This window comes from Ahaetulla prasina, chromosome 2 (genome assembly GCF_028640845.1).
Source record: "Ahaetulla prasina isolate Xishuangbanna chromosome 2, ASM2864084v1, whole genome shotgun sequence".
In the NCBI taxonomy this organism is placed as follows: domain Eukaryota; kingdom Metazoa; phylum Chordata; class Lepidosauria; order Squamata; family Colubridae; genus Ahaetulla; species Ahaetulla prasina.
In genome coordinates, this window is record NC_080540.1 from 253,287,027 (window position 1) to 253,306,894 (window position 19,868).

At 34.5% G+C, this 19,868-nt stretch overlaps 1 protein-coding gene across 2 annotated transcripts in view; it reads right to left on the minus strand.

Annotated features, from left to right (window-relative positions):
* MAN2A1 (mannosidase alpha class 2A member 1) overlaps window positions 1-19,868 on the minus strand; it is a 59,698-nt gene that overhangs the window by 7,746 nt on the left and 32,084 nt on the right. For both annotated transcript variants that reach the window (XM_058167798.1, XM_058167799.1), the window contains exons 10-19: window positions 18,677-18,862; window positions 18,333-18,447; window positions 16,323-16,390; window positions 8,642-8,807; window positions 6,943-7,176; window positions 6,729-6,851; window positions 5,118-5,232; window positions 2,335-2,468; window positions 1,483-1,624; window positions 1,061-1,194 (exon numbers count right to left, since the gene is read on the minus strand). In XM_058167798.1, coding sequence (XP_058023781.1) covers window positions 1,061-1,194; window positions 1,483-1,624; window positions 2,335-2,468; window positions 5,118-5,232; window positions 6,729-6,851; window positions 6,943-7,176; window positions 8,642-8,807; window positions 16,323-16,390; window positions 18,333-18,447; window positions 18,677-18,862 — 1,417 coding nt within the window. The remainder of the gene's footprint in view (window positions 1-1,060; window positions 1,195-1,482; window positions 1,625-2,334; window positions 2,469-5,117; window positions 5,233-6,728; window positions 6,852-6,942; window positions 7,177-8,641; window positions 8,808-16,322; window positions 16,391-18,332; window positions 18,448-18,676; window positions 18,863-19,868) is intronic.

Here is a 19,868-nt window from a genome sequence, read left to right on the forward strand (position 1 = left end):
ATAGTTGTAGATGTGAATGGCTGCCAAGCACCTGGATTTTGATCAGAGGGATGTTGCAATGGTTGCGACTTTGAGGATGGGTCATATGTACGATTTGTCACTATTGTAATTTCAAACAGTCACTGAATGAATGGCTGTTCAGCAAAAACAACCTGTAGTTGTAGTGCAATTTTTGATTGCATTAAGGCGTCCAGTTTTTCCTATTTGTTTCCCATATTCTGTGCATTGGTAAAGAAATATTGGGCTTTTTGGAAACACTCCCATCCCCCAAGTGTTACACTTCTTAAGCGTCTGAAATTATATACCATCATAAAATAAATTATGTATTGCTGAAAGACAGCAAAGGTATTTATGTACTGTAACTTAAATCAGGGATAAGAAACAGAAACAAAATCAAAATGAGATCTAAACCCTAACTATGCATTTTCAGTGAACCTGCTGAGGTGTCTGCACACCTAGCCCTAGTTGTTTTTCATCAAACCAACGTCTTTCTTTCAAGGAAAGCACTGAGCAGTCAAGAAACAGCTGCATTTGCAGGTACCACCACATTATAAAATTAGGGCTTTCAGAGAAAGGCCTAGAACAGTGGTCCTCAATCTTTCCAGCTTGGCAGCCCTGCCCAGCATGGGGGGGGGGGATGTGAGTGGCAGGTGCATGCCCGCACACACAGCTCCATTGGTACAAATGGCAGACGTTCCCTCTCCATTCACATGAATGTAGGTTTGTGCATGAGTGGAGGGCACTTGTGCTTGCACATGAAGCTCCACTCATGTGAGTACAGGACACTTGTAGACTGGAGCTTTGCATGGTTGCATATTGCATATTGCTCATGTGGCCCAGTTTTGAACAGGCTGTTACCCGGTAGTGGGCCATGGCCTAGGAGTTGGGGACCCCTGGCCTAGAAGGATAATACAATTATCCTGATGAAATTAACTATAATTTGAACACTGAAGATGACTGCTTAATATAAGATCATAAAAAATTATTGTGGAATCTATCGATATATAAATGAATATATTTAATAGCTGGTAGACTATAAGATGATGAAAGTACTTCTTACCATATTTACTTCATTTCTTTTCTCCAGCAGAAGTCGAAACAGATTAGCTGTTATTTTGTTGTCCTGTACACCTTGCCCCAAGCCTCTATTATCATCTTGCATAAGTCGACGATCCATGATAACCTCTAACTGGCCTAAAAAAACCAAACACTGATCTTATTTCTACACGTTAGCTATTAAAAATTTAATTTAATTTTGCCAGAAATTGTTTTAAATGTCTAAAGCAATAATACAGGATATTTATAAAATAGCAAATTTAAAACTTCCCTAAATTAATGTTATAAATTGTTAAACTCAAAATAGCAGTCCCAAATGCTTGATAAACTGAAAAGACTTTTAGATGATAGTGTATGATGGCATTATTAAAATAAATTTGTGATTTTCATCACAGTCATACTGTAAATGTTACTACCATTTCTCACCACTTTTTAAACTTGCAACTCCAAGAGACTGAGCAGAATGAAGGGTCAAGCGAATCTTGCTATCTTGTATATAAGCCATTGTAGACATTGGATAAAAATTTGCTTGAAGAGGCAATTTACTCATTGTCTGTCTAGGCTGAATCTAAATTAAAAAATGTAACTTCAGTGAATGTTGAGAATTTAAATAATGCAAATAGAAAAACTGATTTTGTTTCACAAAATAGTAATTGTGAATATGACTTTATATAATTTATAAAAATATATATTATAAGAATATTTCAATCACATTTTTATTAACATGAGGCATCTCAATTGACACTAATAAGAAGAATACATTCTTAGATGTTACCAAAATGATTGTTAAAAATATTTCTGCAAAATTCAGCCACAAAAGGACCAGGCAAAGATATTATTTACGTCAGCTGAACAAACTACATTTTTAATGATATATTTTTTGAAACTCTGAACAGTAAACACTGTTGTTATATAACAAATGCCCATAAGCCTATAAAAAATTAAGAGTTTGTGAGAAAAAGTTTTTTTACTCAATTCTTGTTGCTATGCTGGCATCTCACATACACATACACACACACACATTTAAAGTTATCCATCAAAATTTCCCAAATATTATTGCCCTAGAACAAAGCAAATAATTTTTTTTCATATTCAGTAAGAAAGAAATGTATCTTTTCAGTGTTTAAAATAAGTTGTTAATTTTATATAAAATTTTGTGGCCTAAAATTCAGATTGGATTTTAGGCAGCTTATTATATAATTACTTTTAACAAAATATGTAAAAAGAACTTATGAACTTAATATATGTGTACAGTATCCATTAATTCATGAGAATTACCTGATATCCATTGAGGTCAGTATAAAATTTATTATGGCTTTCTATATCAGATGAAATTCTCATTGCAATCTCACGATTGTATTCTCCTCTTATGTCCACAATATTGGATATTTCAAGAGACTGACCTTCTAATCCTAAATATAAAAGATATCTCATAATACACTGACATGACATTTCAGAATAGTGATTAGTTAAACCCATAAACCTAGTAGATACAAGTGTCTCATAATCTCCTACTTTGGTAAAATTGGAATTTAAAAAATACTACTTTTTTATGCCTATAGAGTTCTTCCTGCAGAGTTGTTGATTCCTACCATTACCATTTACCACTACCAGTGTTGTATTTTCCATCACTGGGCGCTTTCAAAAAGAGACTGGACAACCATTTGTCTGAAATGATATAGGGTCTCCTGCTTGAGCTGGGAGTTGGACCAGAAGACCTCCAAGGTCCCGTCCAACTCTATTATTCTATGTTCGATGTTCCCTACTCTGAAACAGTAGGCCAAAGGACAGAAATTAATAAGTAAGCATATAACTAAGTAAGTAACCAATTAACCAACACACACATCTAAGCCTTCAAAAATCTGAATGTCCTCCAGTACTGTGAACTTAAATTCCTAAAATTAACCACCAGCATGGTACTGTAGAGAATTCTGGGGACTGAATTTCACACATCTGAAGTGCACACATTTTTAGGAAAACACACGTATGTAAGCACACACATGGACAAATATTTTATTGCCCATTGTTTTTTTCTATTTCTCCACTGTACTCACAGAAGCAGAAGCTAAGTATGCAATATCATTCAGGTGTTTCAGACAGCTAAAATACTTTCCAAATAAATGTTTTATTTTCTACATTTTCTTGTAGAAATAACTGAAGTTTTACATCTTGAAGGAAATATTCTTTTCAAATATTAATATATGGTTAACATTTGAACTTGCTAGAACACAATATCTTTGAGATGACCTTGTCTGATAGTTCGGAGACTTTCAAAAATCAAAGTCACCAGAGCTTGAACGCTTTTCAAAGGCAGTTTCACATACAATTTATCACAATAGCCTAGCCTCAAGTACTCTGCATAAACTGAGCAAATTAACCTCTGTTGTAGTTAAAACTAGACTAGAACTTCCCTGAACAGTCAGCAATGGCTGGATGAAAAATAATAAATTGAAACTGAGTCCAGACAAAATGGAAGTTCCTGTAAAATGAGATGTTTCCTTAATCATCATGGACCTTGGTCATGTTTAACCACAGCAATCAATATTTTGATTTTTGCCCTGGAACAAATTGACAGCCAGTGCAGAGAATGAATCCTAAGCATAATATACATTAGTTTTTTTGCATTCTTCCTGAGACCAGTGAAACCTCTGAATTTTGTAGCAATTGAATTTCTAGATTGACCACAAAGGCAGATCCACTTAGAGTGCATTAATATAGTCAAGTGTGGAGGTTATCCAGCACTAACACTACAACTTGAAGATCATTTTCTTCCAGAAAGAAATGCAGTTAGCATATCAACTGGAACTTATAAAAAGGATGATCCTGACTATTGCCTATGTGTGGGAAACCAGAGACAAATTCAAGGAGCTGTGGCTCATACCTGCTCCTTCTGAGTGAATGTTACCCCAATCCGATCCCTTAGGAAAGAAAAGCCTTTGATTCCATTTGGTTAACAAAGGATTATTTTACTAAGGATATTGGTTGCAATAAAGTCAAGCCAGCTCTGAAATTACTGTGCTTACTAGATACAAAAATAGGTTGTAGATTTGTCTCCAGTCCATCCTTCCTCCCGTGACCAGTGACCAGTCCGTTTCTAGCCAACTGGAGCTCGCCAAGATGTTTTCAGAACTCTTGAGATGTTTGGGGGTAATACACATATTTCTTAGGGTGCTTGCCATGGGATGCTGGTTCAGTCAGGATCTGGCTGCTCTGGTCCTTATCACCTGTCATTCCTCCCTTCCAATTTCCTATCACATACACACAAAGCTTTATTGCCCTTTCATCCTTCCCCCTTTCTTCCCTTTGTCATCCCTCCTCCCTTCTTTTGATGGCAGGATGCCTAAGAGGCATCAAACCTAACCATGCAGAGCTTATTCCATTCCAAATAGGCAGAAGTATTACCTCTCTGAAAATATAACTCCTCACAATAAAGGACGTCACAGAGCACTGTTACCTTCCCACGGTAGTAGTACCTATTCATCCACTCAGGTTTGCATGTTTTCAAACTGCTAGGTTGGCAGGAGCTGAGGTGAGGACGGAAACTTGCCCCGTCATTTGGCACTTAGGTCTTGAATCTGGGCTGCCGGCTTTCCAGCTGACAAGCCTAGTATCTTAACACCACCCTGACTCCTAACAATAAACACTTTAATTTTCAGGGGCAAAGTTTGTAGAGAGGCTGAGAGTTCCTCCGGCAGGGATTTGGGTTGTATCTTTTCTAGTGGTGGTTCACTTCTCTGGAATACAATTCCTCTACAATTGAGTGAATTAGTATATTAGCTTTTTGAAATACCTTTAAAAGATATATTTTTGGTGAGGCTTTTTAACTGTAGATTAATTAATTTTAGTAATTGATTTTACTTGTTTTATTGTTAATCAAAATGATTTTAATTCCTTAATTTGAAATTTGGTTTTATTGTAAACCACTGACAGATTTTAATGGTCAAAAGCAACAGCAAGTCAAACAAACAAATGACAGTCAGTTATAATCATCTATTCATTAGAAAAAATATGTATTATGTTTAAATAGAACAGAAGAGCTAACTACATTTAATTTACCTTACCGTGAACTTTATAAAGTCGTACAGTGTGTGTCACATGACTGAAAAAAGTAGTAACTTCAGAAAAAATTATCCCATGTGTCACTCGTATGATAGGTGGATCAGAAAAAACGTAAGGCTGAAAAAACACAAAAGAAAACGAATTTGTAACTTCTAGTTTCAAATTTCATGGTCCTGCCTGAAAGAGATAAGTGGAAGGGGAACCCATCGTCACTTCTATTCCAGTTAGTTCCCCCAAATATTTAAACCAGGGACTTAGAAACTTTAAGACCTGTGGACTTCAATTCTCATAATTCCCCAGCCAGCATGCCCACAAGTCTTAAGGTTGCCAAGTTTGAAGAACCCTGGATTAAACCATTCAAATATTTTACCATGAAGTAAATACAATCATTCCTTGACTTATGACCACAATTGAGCCCAAAATTTCTGTTGCTAAGGGAGAAATTTGTTACGTGAGTTTTGTCCCACTTTATTTTTCTTGCCACATTTGTTAAGTGAATCACTGGAGTTGTTAAATTAGCAACACCGCTGTTAAGTAAATCTGGCTTTCCCATTGACTTTGCTTGTCAGAAGGTCACAAAAGATGGTCATATGACCCCAGGACACTGCAACGATCATAAATAAGAACAAGTTGCCAGGTATCTGAATGTAAATCATGTGACCATGGGGATGCTACAATGGTCATAAGTATGAAAAATGGCCATAAGTCACTTTTTTCAGTGCTATTGTAACTTTGAATGGTCACTAAATGAACTGTTATAAGTTGAGGGCTACTTGTATTAAGGCTGATTTTATTTCTCCATGTCACTGTTCACTAAGAATGAACACTAACCAAGTGAACAATTATTAATTCCCCCTTTCACCTTTTAGCTCACTGCTAGCAGATCTCAATTTCTAAATGGGAACATGACAAATCATTCAAAAATGAAATCTTCTGAAATTCTAAATCCAAACCTAAACTAATCATATAATAAATGAGATTATAGTGTATAGTATATAACATATTATTTCATTTAATTTGCCTGATTATTTATCAAAACAAAGAGCAGGCAAACTACTTACATCAAATACACCTGTAATTTCAGCAACCATTCCTCCCCCACCCTCCTTTAATTAGTTTTCTCAACATTTTTTTTTACTAAGTTGAATTATTTTATTTTTACTAGGTAAAGGTAAAGGTAAAAGTTCCCCTTGCACATACGTGCTAGTCATTTCCAACTCTAGGGAATGGTGCTCATCTCCGTTTCAAAACCGAAGAGCCAGCGCTGTCCGAAGACATCTCCGTGGTCATGTGGCCGGCATGACTCAACGCCAAAGGCGCACAGAACACTGTTACCTTCCCACCAAAGGTGGTCCCTATTTTTCTAATTGCATTTTTTACGTGCTTTAGAACTGCTAGGTTGGCAGAAGCTGGGACAAGTAACGGGCACTAGGGATTCAAACCGCTGAATTGCCAACCTTTCGATCGACAAGCTCAGAGTCTTTTTTTATTTTTTTATTTATTTTTACTAGGAAGTAGTCAACTTTGATTCCAAGTGAATATATCAACAGTCACTTCACTTCCCTCCTACGTAAATTCCAAAGGTAAACCTATTGCAAATGCAGTAATATTACCTTGCCCTCTCCATCTGGCAGGAAGAGATAAGCTCCACTTTTATCTCTGTTACTGGAAGTTCCATACCAAGCAAACTCCAACTTTACCCGATAGTTTTTATTATCGTCTTTTGTATTTACTTTCTAAAGGGAAAGCAATTAATGAGCTTAATCTTCATTATAATTTCAGTATTAACAGTATTTAACACTATTTAAAAATAGTTTACATTCATACCTCAACAAGTCCAGAATTCCCAGAGAACCAGATTTTCATGTAATGATTCTCTAACATGATCTCATCCAAAGCGTTCTGTATCTCTTTAACAGTAAATATTCTGTATGGCTTGACTAACTTAGCTTTATCATTATGGTACAGATTATAATCAGCAAGTCCAGTTTCTGAATTCAGTCCCTCTAGAAGCTCATAAACTCCAAAACCCAAAGGAGGTAATTGAGCTAAGAAAGAGATCTGTTTTAAAAAAAAGAAGGAAAGAAAATGTTACATTTCTGATCTCAAGAGCAGATATCCAAGTGTCAAAAGTATTTCTGATTCTCAATAGTTAAGATCTTAAAATCAACACTAGAGATAAGTCAAAAGAACTAGTAAAAAACAACCGAAAAATGTTATTCAGAAAAAATATTTCTTACATTAATTACACTTTTTAGTTTGTTACATCCATCATATAGTAAACACACTATCAGGTAAGCCCAGCTCCTCCTGACTCCATGGACACACCTAGTTTTCATGATAAAGCAATGGAAGCGGCACTGCCTTATTTGAGGATTTCTTCAAAAAAAATATAGCCTCCTCACCAACTCCCACACAAGGATTTTGTGGACATTTCTCAGATTTATGCTTAGTTTCCAAGCTTACAGCTGCAACTTCCTAAGTAGTCTTTTGTCACAGATATCACTAAAATATGTTTATTTCCTATTTTAAGAATTATACAGGTAAAATAAGTTGGTATAATAAAAATGATAAATTAATCTGGTCAAAAGAAAATAAACTCAAAATATTATACTTAATAGTTTAAATTTTTTTATGTTTCAGACCGTGGTGGCTCAGGCTGCAAGATAGCCTGTTATTAAAACACAGCAGCCTGCAATTACTACAGGCTCAAATCCCACCAGGCCCAAGGTTGACTCAGCCTTCCATCCTTTATAAGGTAGGTAAAATGAGGACCCAGATTGTTGGGGGGGCAATAAGTTGACTTTGTAAATATACAAATAGAATGAGACTATTGCCTTACACACTGTAAGCCGCCCTGAGTCTTCGGAGAAGGGCGGGATATAAATGTAAAAAAATAAATAAATAAATAAATTGTATGTTTCAAGTAGACAAAATACAACCTACTTGCTTTATATAACCCATTACATGACATAATAAATACAAAGCATATAGCACCAGTAAGTATGAACATCTGTTTAACTAATACATTAATCAAAGTGAAATTAAAGTTATTTTTTCCTACCACAAAAAAGTTATTTGCATACTTTTATATAAAACATCTAGTTAAAAAAATAACTGCACCAACAAATCTGTACTCTGATCTTCTTATAAAATTCAAATTTAAACTGTTGAAATGGGGGGGAAATCTATCAGTTTATCAATATTGTTTTTTAAATTGCAATCCCACATTGAGTTTTTAATTTGAAAATAGATCCATTAATCCCATTAAGTTTTATGTCTAAGTAAAGGTTCTTAGGATTTAACTGTAAAAGTTCCAGAACTTTCAGGGCCTCAGAATGGAGGCACTAAGGGAGATTTTTTTGTTTGTATTTGAATTTTTTAAAAGACAATCCAGAAGATACTCTTTATCAACATTAATAAATTATTGATGTAGTATTTTTTTTTTTAGTTTTCAATTAGTAGAACATTTTCCAAAATTAAGTTTGCTTTAGAACATGCAGACATATGTATTAAAATAGCTTACCTGGTATGTATCATGTGATATTTTAGATGTTCCATCCCATACTGCACTAAGTTGGACCACAACTGCTTTTCCAGATGGAGAGAGTACTTTAACTCTAGGTGTATTCACATAGAGTGAAACCACCGATGAACGTTCTTGTTCCAAAGGGTTATAAATCAAAACGTGCCTGGAAGAAAATTGATAAACCTTGTAATTTGGTCAAATAATTCTGCTTCACTAAAAAATAAATTCCACAGATACAAGAAATCATTAGAAATTGGATCAATTATAGTCATGACTGGGTTCATGACTGGACTAAGCCATAATTTACTTTATGTATAGTTTGAGCAAGCCAGACATTAATCAGATTCAATCTTGTAGAGAAATAAAGCAGTCATAAATTGTTTCATGACTGCTGATGAGAAATTCATGATTTCTCTTCACCACTTTTATCTCTTCTATGCACTTCTATTGATGGCCTAAATGGTTGGGGAAAGCACCTAAAGTATAAAAAATGGGTTCTTGTTACTATACATTCCTAAACATTCCTAAACTGAGAGCCAGTTTGGTTTAGTAGTTAAAGCATCTGGCTAGAAATCAGGAAATTTTAAATTCTAGTTTTGCCTTTGGCAGAAAATCAACTGGTTGACCTTGGGTCCTAGCGAGACCTTGGGTCTCTCAGTCCTAGCGATGATGCAATGGCAAAAAGTAACCTCTTTTGAAAAACCTTGCCAAGAAAATTGCAGGACTTGTCTAGACAATGTTTAAGAATCAGACACGATGGAACAGAAGAACAACAAAAGAAAGCAACTGCATCAACAGTTTCAAATGATTATTTATTGTCCAAAAATAATCTACACTTTACTTATTATTCCATCTGACTACATGAAATAAATATGGCTTATGTTGTATGAACCCAGCCTGTTTTTTATTTTAAAAAAACCCATAGTTTTATATATTTTGAGGATATATAAATAAGTCCCTGATCAAGATGAATTAGTACAGGGAGTCCTTGACTGACCATCATAATTAGGCCTGCAAATTATGGCTGTAAGCCATGATGGCCAACACAGCAGGTCATCACATGACCCACCCAACTTTACATCTTTTTTTTTTGGCAGTTGTTAAGCAAACACTGTGATTGTCAAGCAAGCCAGAAGTAAGCACCAAAAATATCACAAATTGCGGTCACATAACAATGGGATACTGCAAATGGCTGTAAATGAGGGCCAGTTGCCAACCATCCAAAATGTGGTCACGTGACCATGGGGGTGAGGCAGCCATTCGAACTTCAAAACCAGGTTTTAAGTAGCTTTTGGGGGGAGGGACACACATTGTAACTTTGAATAAGCGACCAGTCATAAATTGAGGACTATGTAATTCTGTTGTAGGATATATTCAATAGACTTATATAACACTGCTTAAAAAATTACAATGCATAAATGTACCGTTATTTTTAAAAAATGAAATAAATTCATAGCAGGATTGGACAAAATTAAGCTTTTCCAAAGTAAACATCCTCCAATGAAGGAAACTCGCCAGACTCAACCCACCGCTTAGCAGCTTGCTGACTTGGCAGCATCCAGATATATTGGGTCTAAAACTTAAATTCTGGGGATTATCCAAATGGAACTAACAAATCTGGTGAATCTAAAGATAGCTACAGAAATGCTTTGCACTGTTAAAACCACAATTAGTATATCAATGGACATGAAACTCTAAACTTAACTCTATATTTATACAAATTACCAGAAAAAAATAGTTTTATTATTATAATAGTATATCTAGACATGGCATTTCTGGCACCATTCTCGTCTTGTTATCATCTTCCACAATTGGTTTCATTACAGAAATACTTCCTCTGTAAATTTGTACAAGTACCAGCTGCAAAGGTCAAAATGAATATATTGAGATTGTTTGTGTGTATTCTATACTGACAGAAAACAAAAGAATAAAAGCAACTAAGTTTCAAGAGTAAGATGCATTCCACAAAATTGATATACCTATAAAATTAATCAGGCCATATCAGACAGAAAACATCTGCTTTGATATGTATTCTTCTGAAAATACCTCCAGAAAAATAAAAAGGGTGATATTATATAATAGACAGTGTGAAAATGGATGGATGAATGGATGGGTGGGTGGATAGATAATGTGCATGAATTTACTAGCAATATAGCTCCAAGTAGCATAATTGTGACTGAACCTGTATCACCAAATCCTCTATCAATGTCTAGAAGTACACAATTTTATTAAGAACCAAGACAACAAAATAATACAAAGATCTACATAGAAATCATTCAAGCAGATTTTCTGTTCTATGCTTTGCCTATGTAAATGTTTTACACCAGGATAGGTAATATAAGATCCATGGATGCTAGTGTAATCAGGCACTATAATATAATTAATTCCAACTTTTAAGATTGTTTATACTGTACTCTTATTTACAAAAGCAGATAAGAACATTCATATAATAATAAATCCAGGATCAAATATAACTGAATGTTGGGAAATTCAGGAAGAAGAATGTAGCATCTTTAAAATTAAATCAGAAGAGTACTATTAAGTTAATATTCTTTTTTATACGGTAGCTTATAATAGGAATGTTACTGGCCATTATCAGAATAGAATGCTGGAATCCATAAAGACTCTTATTATATAGTTACATATCTAAAAAAGTTTACATTCTCAAATGAAGATTAATTCTATTTTGCTGATTTAAAACTGTAATTCATATCCCCACTGATTATATGAACCTAGATATATTCTAGTACCTTGTCACTGATACAAACTGGAATGTATATATTTCTGTATCTAAGAGACATGCAATCTATATGCTAATATATAGATAATCTGTGTATCACACAAACTGAGGAGATGGGAAAACTTTCAATCTGACTAATAATGATGCAGAAAATAAAGAGCAATATAAGTAATCCTTGACTTACGACTGAAATTGGAACTGAAATTTTGGTCAGAAGTCATGATGGTCAGAAGTCAAGGCACCCAAGTGACCAGATTTGATTTTATGACTGTTTTTACAGTTGTCATTAAGCAAATCATTCTCTCAATGGGCAAAAAATACTGAAAATTGGCCACAATGTTGCAAACTTGGTCACGTGACTGCAAGTAGCTACAGCCAGTCTTAAATTCTCAGCTAGATGCAAAGTACCTGAAATCCAATCATGTGACCATGCTGGGAAGGGAGGGAGCATGCAGCATTTTATGACGGAAAGCACATTTCCTGAGGCTGTTGTAACTCTGAACAGTCATTAAAGGACTGGTCATAAGCTGAGGATGAATTGTATAATATTCTATTTTGAACAGAATCACCAAGAAAAAGTCACTAAATTAATTTATGACACCTGAACATAAATTAACTGGGGGAATCTAATTTATCATGGAGAGAAATGTTTTGGGGAATAGAGAAAAATTAAAAGCTAAGAACAAGGTTGATTTACCAACCTCCTTCTGAGGTTGGTAAAATGAGGACCCAGATTGTTGGGGGCAGTATGCTGACTCTGTAAACTGCTTAGAGAGGGCTGTATAGCACTGTGAAGCGGAATATAAGTCTAAGTAAAATTGCTATAAGCAGAAGGAATACATCTTTTTAGTAGTCTTCAAATATATGTTTGCAATTTTGGAAAAGAAAAATAAAGCCACAAGATTTCTATACAGAGATTCCAGTTAATAAGTTTGCATTTCAGATACATAACAGTATGCACACTGTAGCTATGACTAACACAAATCTATCATACTTTTTTAGAGCATGTATATGATATTATGCCACCTATAATATCATAGTTATAATAATCAAAGCATCACAGTTACGATAACAAAGCATCACGCTCACAACAGACGCTTCTCATTCCATTTAGCACAGAACACCACTCATGTGGAAGACAGTGACCAGATATAACTCATCACAAATGAATTTAAAAAATAAAAAAAAAATCCTGAAGCATAGTGGCAGGTTTATTGAAGGAAGTTTTTCCCCATTTAAATTCCTGGAGAACTTGGAAAAACTGAACAACTACCTCTGTTTTAGAGGCAATAGGCAGCTATGCTGCTCTCACCATTCAGAGCACTTCTTTGTGGCACTGGCCTCTGGGTTTATGCTGGAATTGATTCTTCCTTCAAAAATTTAAAATTGTTCTCCTGTTTCGATCAGCCAGAAAGACCCTGAAGAAAAAAATTTCCAGTCAGAACATTTTTTTTCCTAGAATTAGAAGTGTGGCTTGGCCTATTCCAGCATTAAAGTGCTCTCCAAAATTTCATTCAAATTATGTTTTATTCTTACTGCCACTTTGGCAAGGGGAAAAAAGTCTACTTTGGTATGATCCTAAGCAATGGGATGGTGCACTGAAATTTTCATTTGCAAAAATACCTCCCTTTATGGACTTTCAGGAAAACTACAAAAATCTGGTGGAACTGTTGCATTGATTGCATGCTAACAAAAACAACAGAGATGTTTTTTTTAAAAATGCCCTAAGTAATTTCCCAGAAACAGACAACTGCAAGCATTAACCTTTACAAGGAAAATAAATTACTTACCTCTAGTATCAAAGATACTTCCATGAAAAATTCATACCAATATGCCTAATCATTATGTCATTCAACTTTTTTTACTAGCAAAACTGAACTGCATCAAACATGCATTGCAGCATAACTGAATGCAAAATCCTCAATGCTAAAACATAATCTCTTCAAGAAGCATTAATATATAACTGGTAAGTTAGCAAGATCTTCAAAGAGAGACAGTTTGCTTCCTTTCTCCTGATAAAACAGGAGAAACAATTGGCAAAATCCACAGATCATCATAAAAATATATGAATTATTTCACAAATTATAGTACCATCCATAAATGGTACCAAAAGAAATGAAGGTCATAATGCAGCCTGGAATCCTAAAAAAAACAACGTACACATATTGCTGTCTATAAAAATAATAATCTCTAATCCCTAAATGATTGAAAACATATTTGAAAATGTTGGAAAAAAATCTCAAAAAAGAAAGGAAAGGAAAGGAAAGGAAAGGAAAGGAAAGGAAAGGAAAGGAAAGGAAAGGAAAGGAAAGGCTTCAATATAATTGAGCATCATTTTGAATCTTGCAGTTTGATCAAAAGCACATAGCGAAATTTTACCTACAACTTATGAATGACCTCTGAATCTTAAACTTTATAAGTACATACAATATATTTTCTATTTTTTTTTAAAAAAATCCCAGTATAATACAGGTAGTCCTCGACTTACAACAGTTCATTTAATGACTGTTCAAAGTTACAATGGCACTGAAAAAAGTAATTTATAACCATTTTTCACACTTACGATCATTGCAGCATCCCCACGGTCACTGATTTACATTTGGATGCTTGACAACTGGTTCATATTTATAACGGTTGCAGTGTCCTGGGTTTATGTGATCATCTTTTGCAACCTTCTGACAAGCAAAGTCAATGGGGAAGCCAGATTCACTTAACAACCGTGATACTAATTTAACAACTACAGTGATTTACTTAACAACTGTGGCAAGAAAAGTCATAAAATGGGCCAAAACTCACTTAACACATTTTTCACTTAGCAACACAAATTCTGGGCATAATTGTGGTCATAAGTTGAGAACTACCTGTACTACTTTTGCCCATAGGGTCATAGCACTTGTAATAATTCTTACAGTATTACGGTAATATTCATCTTAAATAATGACATCACAGATCATTTGTTCAACAAATGTGCAAACAAGTCTATTTCAGAACTAGTTTTTCTTTGGTTACAGTGCAATTGGTATCTTTTTCATTTTTATTGTACCTAAAACTATATGCTGTCACATCTGCTATTTATATCTAAACAAAACTGTAAGAAAGAATACATCCAACTATGTTTACCTCTGAGACCCTATTAGATCTATGGTTCTCATTATTGTGCCTACAGCCCTCCACTTTGGTCCCTTTTCAGCTTCATGCCCTCTTATCTGTGTTGGGCCATGTGGTTCTGTGAATGGACAACCCCCCCCCCAAATGCAAAGCAACTACCATGCCTAGAACAATGTTGTCAAAATGTGTCCATTGGCCATACAAGTTGGGAATACTATAATAGAAAGGTTATATAAATATGCACAGCAAGTTACACACACATTTTCCATTGCACTGAGCCATAAACTATTAGCAATATTAGCAAAAGCAAGTATTTTTAAATCTCTGCTTTCATCTATAGCTAGGAGTCAGATGACATATATTTTTAGATGACAATAATAGTAACAACAACAACAACAACAACAGAATGTGAGCAAGTTTTCAAAGAATTAACTCTTATAATCCTATTCTCATTACTTGTGGCCCTTAGGAGTTAAAATATTTTATTTTAACTTCCATTGTTAGCAATGATTAATTTTCAATAGTCAGGCTTAATCTAATTTACTTTATTTCGCTGTGGTCCATGTAATGTGCATGCATCTCATCTTATTTATGAGTGATATAAAGCTTTGTGAACATGCTACAAGTTGATGTCCGATGCTCTAATTGCATTACTTGCTTTTCACATGAGCAGAAAAAAAGCTAACAAATTGTAGACAGGTTTTTTTTGTATGAAGAAAGCAATATGTGATGTTATTACCCAAGACTACTTGCAGAAAGAGAAAATGCAAAGCACAACAGGATGCAGCTCATATTTTGGTTTATCATATTGTATCAATTGGCTAAGAAAGACATTGGTAGCCTTCTTCATTTCATGTTGCTACTGTTTCTTAATGAAATTGATTGAATCTTAATATAAAACCAATAATATCAAGTACATTTTCTGAAACACTATAATAATCAATCTTTCAATTTAAAGATTAAATTAAAAAATAAAATCAATAGAAAAGTTAAGTTTTAAAGATTGCTTTAAAGTCAGACATTTTAGATTTATATTAAATATTGTTTTAGTATTTGAATGTTTTAAACATTTTTTTGTCTTAATGACCTCTAAATGTGCCTTTATTACTCTTTCACAACCAATAAAAGATGTTTGTGTTGTAAATATTTTTCTTAGCATTTCCTTTGTTTCTGGCTTATGTTTGTTTTATACAAGTAGTAGTTCAAATGCAACAAACATTTGAATTGATTTAAATTGTATTATTATCATCAATTGATGGGCTACCAAAGCAAGATACATTAAAGCACACACTTTTACAATTAAAATAAAAAAGTTCAATGCTGACAGTGTACAAATGAAAATAACTTTTATTGGAAAAGAGAATGGAAATTCACTAGTCTTCTTTTCCGTTTACTGTCTCCAATGAAACTGCATATTCTCTTGGAAAGTATCCAATTTCCCAGAAGCAAAAATTGCACATCTTACTATGATGACAGCTTGTTTTTGTAGAATTTTGCTTTATAGAACTATAGATGCAACTCAAATTATTTTTATGAATCTAAGCATTTATTTATTCAAGAAGCATTATTTCATAGTCAGGGGTTCTTCAGTAATGACATAGTTAACTTAACCAATTATAACAGAAATTGGTCTATTGCTAATCAGAAGTAACATCTGAGCAAGTGATCTGGGTTTGGGCCACATACTAGGAAGGGCAAATGCTGGAAATGGATAAACTAGAGCAAATGATGATTGTGCTGACTATGCATGCTTTACCATTCACACATATACAACACAGAAACATCTAACATTTTTAGATATTTTTAAATATTAAAGAACCAAATATTTACCTTGGCTGTTTTCCCAGCTGTATGACAGTCTTATGTGGCAAAGAGTCTTGTGAAGATTGAGTAATATCCTACCAGGAGGGAAAGTATTTTGGTTAATTACTGATGCAATATATGAAACAAAAACCAGAGCTAGGAACAGTCCAAGAGAGCCTGCAGTTGTCCTATAATGAGAGTTGGTGATTTTGGCTTTGACATTTTACATGTCTAAATTCCAAATCTTCTTTTTAAGTTCTAGTCAGGCTTTATCTGTGCTGAGTGAGCAACAATGTTGCTGGAGAAAATGCCCGACAAAAATCAATCTTCCTCCTCAGGAATGAGGAAAACCTATTCAGTTGGGTAAAGGGAGACGCACACCAAAACATTTATCCAGGGGTGAAATCTAAAAATTTTCCCTACCGGTTGTGGGCGTGGCTTAATTGGTGGGCGTGGCTTGGTGGTCAGATGACTGAGTGGGCATGGCCAATAACAATAAATAATAAAAATAATAAACAAAGTATAAAAAACAATAAGAGGTATCAAAAACCAACTTTCACACTTTACACACACACAACACAACACAACTGACTCACACACAATTTAAAAGCAGCTGTACTTCACACTTCACAGCCACAAAAAGCTCAAAAAACTTCATACTTTACACACACAAACTCACACACACACTCACAAAATGCCATATACAGCTTTCTGAGATTTTGTGTGTTTGTGTAGTTAGAGTGAAACACTACAGAAACACCAAATCTCAGAAAGCTGCACAAATATTTTATTATTTTATTTTATTTTATTGTGGACTTCAAATCCCAGAGTTCCTCAGCCAGCAAAGCAGGAAGTCAAAGCAAGCTTTTTTTTTTCCCTTCAGTAGCTGAAGAAAACATGCCGTTGCCAGCCTGAAAGAGCAGTAATTATAGGTAAGTGAGGAGGGGAAATTGGCTGGGCCTGGGTGGGGGCTCTTGTAAGTGGGGGCTGTTAAAAAGTGAGTTTAAAAGCCTGTGAGGATCAGGAAACTCCTCTGGGATTGCCAGAGGAGGCTTTTAAAACCTCGTGTTTTTTTCTTTTTTCTTTTCCCCTTCAGCTGAAGAGGTTTTTTTAAAAAAAACTTTTAAAGTGTTCTGATGATCTCTGCTCAGCCCCGCGATCATCAGAGGTTTTTTTTTTTTTTACTTTTCAAGGCATGTTTCAGCTGAAGAAAAACTTTTAAAAGTTAAAAAAACAAAACACCTCTGCTGATGGTGCGGCTCAGCAGAGGCAGAGGGGCGGGGCCAGGGATTTTTGCTACCGGTCCTCCGAACCAGCAGCTGCCATCGCTACCTAATCGGGGGAGTCGGTGCGAACCGGGAGCACTTCACCCCTGCATTTATCTCAGTCAATTGTGAGATACAAAACGAATCCATTGTGCCCAAAGCAACCCAAGAGAAATACAGCCAACATCTAACCAAGCAAGGATATTTGAAACTGAGACCGTCACAAAGTGTAATTTTTTTGTAAATTAGTCTGAAGAGTTTATTTCAGATTTTATTTTCAGATTGTATGTTCAATGGAAATGCCATTTTTGGGAGTTCATAATACAACTCCCATGCAGCACCAAAGTTTCCAGAATATCGCCTCTATGTTTTACCTCACATTGTTTTTCAAAGCAAAATAAACATTTCCTTTCATTAACACCTTTCTTTCCTATGAACAAGTATTAAACTCACAAAGACGTAGAAGTATTCTTAAAAAATAAAACAGGCAGTTTGCTTTAAAGTAAAGTACTCCAGCTGACCGTTCTGTCCTCCCCCACCCAAAAAAAGGCTAAGGTGGAAACAGGGAAGTTATGAAAATAGATCCTGGGAGTGTGACAAGACATGATGTGCATATATGCATGTTTCCTGTATACATAAAGGTTCTGCTGTTCTACTTCCTGCTTAAAGACCAGTTCAAATTTATATTTATATAAAGCTATCTTTTCATCAGCACAATTTATGGCTTCTGTTACAGTAACCGTGATCACATTAGCTGCTTTGTGAAACCCACCATTGTAAAGAATGGTGTTGCTGCGTTGTAGCTATACATTTCTTTGTCCTTCAGAATAAGAATGTGAGCGGATTCAGTGATGATCTCCTTCAAGTTCATTAATGAATGAAAAAGCCTGTGAATAAAATAAATACACCAATTATGAAGACTAAATTCTAATATTTTTGTGTTAAATTTGCCAAGAATTATTTTGTGTATTAAAATTGACATGCAAACATTAGACTGCTTAAACTTAAAGCAAGCAAACAATATTTAGTGATATAAAATAAGACTCCAGATACCATAATTAGATTTACCTTAAAGAATAGAACCTGTCGAGACTCTTTAAGACTTTTAATCCTTACCTTGTGCCATAATCTACAACCACCCAATCTTTTGAAGTTCCTGTGATAGCATCATGATGCTGAAAAAGTCCCAGATTTCTTCTCGCCTCTGTCAGCAATCTATAGTAGTCTACTGAAGGAAACATTTTTGTTTTCTCAAACTTTTTGGATTGTACCACAGCCAAAGAATATAGAATTTCTGCAGTTCTGAAATTAAAGAGATTGCTTATTATAGAATAATTAGCTAAATAAATATATGTTTAGTTGGACAACATTTGCAATTTTGAGTTACATTTCATATAATCACTCAAGTGCTGTTAGATGTGTTAGGAAAATATTTGATTAGAGGCATTATTTTGATCCTTCCACATATGGAAAGCTCACCCTCATAAAAAAACCCAAAAAACTTTGCTTCAAAAGCAAAGTCCGGCATGCATTAAGTATGAATATATCTATATTCTGGTATCTTAGGCCTTCTATAATATTGTTCAATGGATAAGTGACTGGAATTCAAGAAATGTAAACATTTTACAAACGAACAATTCCTTTAAACCTAAAATTGGATTTGACTTACTTCATTGGGCTTTTTGACAAAGTATAAATTTAACATTTGTCATCATCATAATTACCATAATCTTTTGGAGTGGATGACACATGAATAGCATTTGAAAATCCCAAAATGATGACACAACCATTTTCTTTGGTTGTCTCTACACTTCTATTTCCTGGGGGTCAAAGCAACTGTATTACTTCTGTATGTTCACAACTTGATGAACTAGTATTTTGCTCGTGGGAAATACCTTTCTAAATGCTTTGCATGTACTTTTTGACAATCACACATTTTGACTCTCACAGCCACAACAGTTCCCTTTCCCTAAGATCTGAGAATTTCTATTGAATGTTGCTAACTTAGAACCTATCAAAATGAGAAATGGAAAAAGTAAAAGAAATGAATATTGTTTACATATCTTTTGGAATTATGTGTTTGAATGTCTTAAGCTTTTAAAAGTGGGTTTTAAAAACCCACTTTTGTAGGCTGATTACCTATAATCATTATATGCCCCCAAACTTATTAATGGAGTGTTTTGTTCCAATCTACAGGCTTGTGAACTGCTTCAGGATTAACTGCAATGAAAAGTGGTATAAATGTACTTTAAATTAAATGATTATTTTAAAAATCTAGAATTCATGATGTAATTAAATTAACAAAAAT